The sequence below is a fragment of the Triticum aestivum genome, chromosome 2A, assembly GCF_018294505.1.
Source record: "Triticum aestivum cultivar Chinese Spring chromosome 2A, IWGSC CS RefSeq v2.1, whole genome shotgun sequence".
Lineage (NCBI taxonomy): Eukaryota > Viridiplantae > Streptophyta > Magnoliopsida > Poales > Poaceae > Triticum > Triticum aestivum.
Genome location: NC_057797.1, coordinates 671,620,881 through 671,627,401, shown reverse-complemented (window position 1 = coordinate 671,627,401; position 6,521 = coordinate 671,620,881). Strand labels below are relative to the sequence as shown.

At 52.2% G+C, this 6,521-nt stretch overlaps 1 protein-coding gene across 1 annotated transcript; it reads right to left on the bottom strand.

The window, feature by feature from the left end:
- Nucleotides 1–892: 892 nt before the first annotated feature.
- LOC123190107 (cis-zeatin O-glucosyltransferase 2) lies at nucleotides 893–2,720 on the bottom strand. The gene has a single exon (XM_044602687.1). The coding sequence runs from the start codon at nucleotides 2,559–2,561 to the stop codon at nucleotides 1,167–1,169; it is 1,395 nt and encodes a 464-aa protein (XP_044458622.1). The 5' UTR covers nucleotides 2,562–2,720; the 3' UTR covers nucleotides 893–1,166.
- Between the last annotated feature and the right edge of the window lie 3,801 nt (nucleotides 2,721–6,521).

Genomic DNA, 6,521 nt, shown 5'->3' with positions numbered 1-6,521 from the left:
TGGATTAAAAGTGGAAAAGAGAAGAAAAATAAAAAAAGTAAATAGCAAAAATGAAAAGATAGAAACATCAATACAAAATTCTCCCAAAAAATAAAAAAATTGCAGCTCAAAATGACAGTGTGACGACAGACACACAAACATAAAAAAACAAAGAAAAATGAGGAAAAACAAAAGGAAATGGGCTAGCACATAAATGGATAAGCCCATGCACAAAGCATGTAGTAGGAAAAAAATCATGACTGTACATAGGGACAATCCCATGTGTGTAGACACGCACAGATAATTCCTACAAAATGTTCAAAAAATATTATGCCCACATGACAAAATAATCGTGACTTTGAAAATAAATTTCTTGTGGATCTCGACTGCAAATGTTGTGCCCGCATGAAAAACACACAAACACAAACACAAAAAATGTGGGAAAAAAAGAATGAACAATGCCACTCCTCGTAAAGAAACACAAAAATCGAAATATAATGATAAGAGCGTAAGAAAAAGGGGAATGTGAGAGTGAGAAGATATAATGGTGGATGGGAGCAGAAGGCACAAGAGATTTGGGATTGACTCAATTTCTAATAAACACATCAAGAATTTGAAATAAAAAGGCTCAGGATAAACAAATGATAAAAAAGAAAAACAACACGAAAAGGCCCAGACCTGAACAAAAAGCAGAACAAAGGCAGCGGGGCACCATCACATTTGACAAAAAAAAAGCAAGCCAATATGCCCACGAAGGCTGAGCACTGCGCGTGATAGGAAAAGCAGACCAGAGGGATACTAGCGACGCGAGACATATCGAGAACACAAACTAAAAGAATTTTGCACGAATCTCACAGCCCCTTATCATATGGTGGACAAGTTAGATGTGACATATAACTAAAAAACATCTAGATGTGTTAGTAAATCCGTAATTTATTTGTGCGATTTTACAGATTTTGTAGAACCATATAGGCACAATTTGTCCTTTCAGACCGCATGCTAGGACCACGGATGGACTTCAGAGTGCTGTTCGTGAATCCGAACGGAGCGAACGAAAACGACAGGAAACAAATCTACGAACGTGACACTAGAGACACCTCAAATCACACAGGTGTACTGCTCTGATTGACGCTGCAAGATCGAGCATGCACTGGTCACTTCAGAGTTTATTGACGCCAATCAGTCCTTCACTTTGTGATGCGGGCGACGAACTCCTCCATGTCCGCCCACGACGAGCCACCGTTCGCCACGGCGGCACGAACGTCCTCGGCGAGCGCCTTCGCCGCACTCCGCGCGGCGATGCCTTCGTCGGAGTCCATCGCCCTCTTGATGACCTCTTGAATGTCCTTGGCCGGCAGCGTCTCCCGGCTCTTCTCCCATGACCTCATGACGATCCCGGCCTTGAGGTGGCCGCACACGTACCCAGCGTTCCACGGCTGGTCGGAGTGCATGGGCCACGCGAGGATCGGCTTCCCGTGGCTTAGCCCTTCCAGCAGCGAGTTCCAGCCGCAGTGGCTCACGAACGCCGCCGTGGCGCCGTGCGCCAGGATCTCCAGCTGCGGCGCCCACCCGGTGATCACCAGCCCCCTCCCTTCGGTCCGTTTGGTGAACTCGGACATCAGCTTGGCGTGCCGGCTCTCGCCGGCCTCCGCGAAGATGTCGGCGCGGTCGGCGTCGCGCAGCACCCAGATGAACCGCTGCTCGCAGCTCTGCAACGCGCCGGCCAGCTCCTCGATCTGCTTGCCAGGCAGCGACGTCATTGTGCCGAAGCACAGGTACAGCACCGATGACGGCGGCTGCTTGTCAAGCCAGTCCATGCACTCATGCCGCGGCTGCATGGTCACGTCCAGCTCTAGCAGTGGGTTTAACGGGCCGATGGAGAATAGCTTCTTGCCGTCGAGGGACAGGGCCTCGGCTTGCGCGTCGACGAACTCTCCCTCGAGCGCGCGGCACGAGTTGAGGAGCAGCCCGGCGCCGGGCACGCCGAGCCCGCCCTGCCGCTCCACGAGCCCCATGAACGCCTCGGTGAGGAAGGACTCGGGTGACGGGACGGGCAGGCCGAGCGCGCGCACCAGGCGGTGGCTGGGGTCCTTGAACCCGGCGCCGAACGACTGCCCCACGCACTGGAGCGCGTACGCCTCGCCGTTGGGCAGCCGCGACGCCTCCGTCGCGGGGAAGGCCACGAGGCTGTCGTGCACGACGACGACGCGGCGGTGCTCGGCGGCGAGGTCCTCGAGGAGGCGCCCGAGCGGGGCCGCGGCGTGGTCGCAGAACGCGTCGAAGAGCGGCTGCAGGTGGGCCGGGAACGCGACGGGGCTGTCGGGGTCGGGCGGCGGCGTGGCGTAGGGCGGGACGTCGAGGGCGGCGAAGTGGAGCGAGCGGACGGCGCGCGCGTCCCAGCCCTGCACGCGCGCGCGCGCCTGGCGGACGTGCGGCGCGGGCGCCGCGTAGTGCACGCCCAGGCCCCGGGACGCGAGCAGGAGCGACAGGTGCAGCATCTGGTTGAGGTGCCCCTGCGCCGGGAACGGCACGGCCACGACGGCGACGGGCGCTGGCGCGACCTCCATTGCCGCCGGAGCCATAGTACAGCAGTCCGGCGCCTCTCCGAGCCGCTCACCGTCTGATCGCGTGCTGGACTGCTAGTGCTGCGACCTCTTTACAGGTTCTGCATACCACAGGCGACCGTGCAACTGCATTTGTAGGGGTGTGACTGCCGGCTGACCGGGACACGTTAGCCTGTCCCATTACTCATTCTGTAGATGTACGTGGGTGCGGTCGGAAGTGGGCCACCCATAGCACCCGCACCTCACAGCCGCCTCTGTCCTTGAGAGATGGCACCCATGCCGATCGCCGCCGCTCCTTGAGAGCTTGAGAGACGCTGCCGCCCATGCCCACTGCACTCGCTCCCAAATCTTATCAGCGCCGGGAGAAAAGTAAGGGTCCTCAAGCGGCCTCCGGGGGTCTTGGTTTGTTCTGTAGGCTGTAGCATGTGAGACATTGCCGGGTATGCATATAAACCTTGATAAAGCATCTCCGACCATCATGCCTTTTGAGGAATGGCTGAATCAGACCGTGTTCATCGAGCATCTAATGACAGAGCGAGTGTAAAAAAGCTCCACCTAATGCATCTTGTGGCTCTGACGGTGCGGGCTGGAAGGTTTGCACGTGCTTGTGTTGTGCTCGCCTGCTTGAATTAATCTTCTTCATCTAATACATTGTACTTTACACAATAAGAGCAACGGCCGACCCAAACAAACGGCGATTTCGTCTGTTTTTTGTTCGTTTGGGTCGGCCGCCTGCCCGACGTCCGTCCTATTTTTAATATGGGTCGGCAACATGTTTAATGCGCCAATCCATATGTGGCGGCGTGGCCGCCCAATTTTGCACGATTTGCATTTAACATATTGTCAAATGAAAATGTAAACAAGCCAAATAGTCTGGCCACTCAAATAAATAGTATAGTTTTACAAGTCAAATACAAATAAAAATGTTTCACATAGTTTTGCAAACGAATAAAAGAATATACATTTATTGGTTGCCAACATGAGCCCACATATACTCAACCAAATCATTTTGCAGTTGCACGTGAGTTTCCCAATCACGCATGTCTTCATGAAATTGAGTGAACTGCTTAAATGTTCCCGCTACTCCATGCTCAGGCACAACATTCTCACTCTGAAACTGAAAGCCTTGATCGTACAGACGTTCCGGGCGCTCGTCTTCTACGATTATATTGTGCATGATCACACAAGCAGTCATCACCTCTCACAGGTTCTGCGTGCTCCAAGTATTAGCAGGATACCGAACGATGCCCCATCGAGATTGCAAAACACCAAAGGCACGCTCTACATCCTTTCTAGCACTCTCTTGCTCTTGGGTAAATCTTTTCCTTTCCCTCTAGTATGACAGTGCGAGCCCTGACATGTCTCTTATATTGCCCTTACCAAGCAGAAGGGCAGTTCTTCCACTCCCAGTGCATACAGTCTATGCTGCCAAGCATTCCCGGGAAGCTCCTGCTGGCATTCATCGCCAACAAACGGGTTGTATCTTCAGCTGTCGGCTCTCTCAAGTACTCAGGGTCAAACACAACAATAACAGCCTTGCAAAACTTATACAGGGACTCTAGGCATGTAGACTCGCTCATACGGACGTACTCGTCAATGAGATCACCGGGCACTCCGTATGCAAGCATTCGGATGACGGCAGTGCATTTCTGATAAGAGGAGAAACCAATCTTGCCGACGGCCTCCTCTTTGCACTCAAAGTAGTCATCATAGCTGACCAGTTCCTCTCTAATACGGTTGATGTTGAGGCATATCTCTCTCGATGTGGTTTTGGTGATTGATGACAACGTGTTTGCGGACTAATCGTGTGCTTTGAGTATTTCAGAGATTCATCCTTGGCACGAGACGATTTCTTCCCCTCGGAGTGTCATTCAAGACGGTGTAGCTCTTTCGTTTCTCTTTCGGTGGGCTAGTTGCGTAGAGGGCACCGTACTATTAAGAGGGGGTCCGCTGGGGTATTGCTTGGGTGGAATCAACACGTACACATCTGCTTCTCACCCTCAGAGCTCTTCCACTTCAATGGAGAGATCTTTTCTCTCTGTTGTGTCTTGTCTGGGTCCCAGCGGTAGTACCGTGCTACCCAGCGGTAGTACCGCTGAGGGGTCACAAGCGGCAGTACCGCTCCGCAGCGGTAGTACCGCCGGTGACTCTGTAGCTGTACTACCGCTGGCCTGCCTGGCCCTACCGCCTCGACTTCCACTTCAATGGAGAGATCTTTTCTCTCTGTTGTGTCTTATCTGGGTCCCAGCGGTAGTACCGTGCTACCCAGCGGTAGTACCGCTGAGGGGTCACAAGCAGTAGTACCGCTCCGCAGCGGTAGTACCGCCGGTGACTCCGCAGCTGTACTACCGCTGGCCTGTTTGGCTCCTACCGCCTCGAATCGAGGGCTCTTTTTCTCGTGTCGGGTTTTGCGACACTAGTTGCGGCAGTAGAGGCGGTAGTACCGCTTCGCAGCGGTAGTACCGCCCTTACCACCGCGGTAGTACCGCTTTGGGTCCATGTCCCTGCTTCTCTCCTCTGCGCGGCAGTACCGCTGGCTCAGCGGTAGTACCGCCCCCCAAGCGGTACTACCGCCCTCTGCGGGGATGGTTGGTGGGGCAACGGTTGGATTGTTGCCCCCACTATAAAAGGGGGTCCCCTTCTTCCCCGTTGACCTACCTCTTTCCACTCAAGCTCCATTAATGCTCTAAGCTCCATTTTAGCCCGATCTATCTCTCTAGCCAATCAAACTTGTTGATTTGCTCGGGAGTGGTTGAGAAGGCCCCGATCTACACTTCCACCAAGAAATTTTCGATTCCCCCACCTATCCCTAGCGAATCTTGTTACTCTTTGGTGTTTGAGCACCCTAGACGGTTGAGGTCACCACGGAGCCATAGTCCATTGTGGTGAAGCTTCGTGGTATTGTTGGGAGCCTCCGATTAAGTTGTGGAGATTGCCCCAACCTTATTTGTAAAGGTCCGGTCGCCGCCTTCAAGGGCACCAATAGTGGAATCACGGCATCTTGCATTGTGTGAGGGCGTGAGGAGAGTACGGTGGCCCTAGTGGCTTCTTGGGGAGCATTGTGCCTCCACACCGCTCTAATGGAGGCGTACTTCCCTTCAAAAGGAAGGAACTTCGGTAACACATCCTCGTCTTCACCGGATCCACTCTTTGTTATTTCTTACCTTTACTTGTGCAAGCTCTTTAGTGTTACTTCTCTTGCTTGCTTGTTTGTTTGTTGTTATTGCATCATATAGGTTGCTCACCTAGTTGCACATCTAGACAACCTACTTTGATGCAAAGTTTAATTTGGTAAAGAAAAGTTAAAAATTGTTAGTTGCCTATTCACCCCCCCTCTAGTCAACCATATCGATCCTTTCAATTGGTATCAGAGCCTCGTCTCTTTATTAAGGACTTTACCGTCCGAAGAGTATGGTTGATACCGTAGACGGTGTAGAGGAACACTCTGGTGTGAATCCGATCTCGTCTACGGGCGATGGGGGAACCTCGGTCTCTTGTGAGGAATTCAATGTGGCCTTGGAGACATTGAAAACCTCCATGACGATCGAGGTTGAAAGCATGTTTACTAAATTTCTTGAAGGGCTTAAACTATCCACCGCATCGTTGAATGTGGGTAGTCCCATCGACAAGGTGACGGATGCTACCTCCGATAAAGGGGAAGCTAGTAGTGAAAAGGCTCCTTCTTCTAGTGGTAAGAATGGCACCGACATATTTGCTCATGTGGAACCACCACTTGTTTATGGTGGACCGGTTCCTTCCACTCATTTGAGTCATGCCGGTCCTCCCCCTAAGATTGTGAAAAATGAGGACTTTGATTCTTGGGTTTACCGCTTTAAATGGCATTTAAATCATGTGAACACTAATCTTTGGAGAATCATTGAAGAAGGTTTCTATCCGCATGATCCAAGCAACTTCACTCCTCGAGAAGCCGCGGATAATCAATTCAATGAGAATGCTCTCTTCATCATTCAAGATGCA

Excerpts from the sequence above, each read along its gene's own strand:
- LOC123190107 (XM_044602687.1), bottom strand. The coding sequence starts at position 2,561 with ATGGCTCCGGCGGCAATGGAGGTCGCGCCAGCGCCCGTCGCCGTCGTG.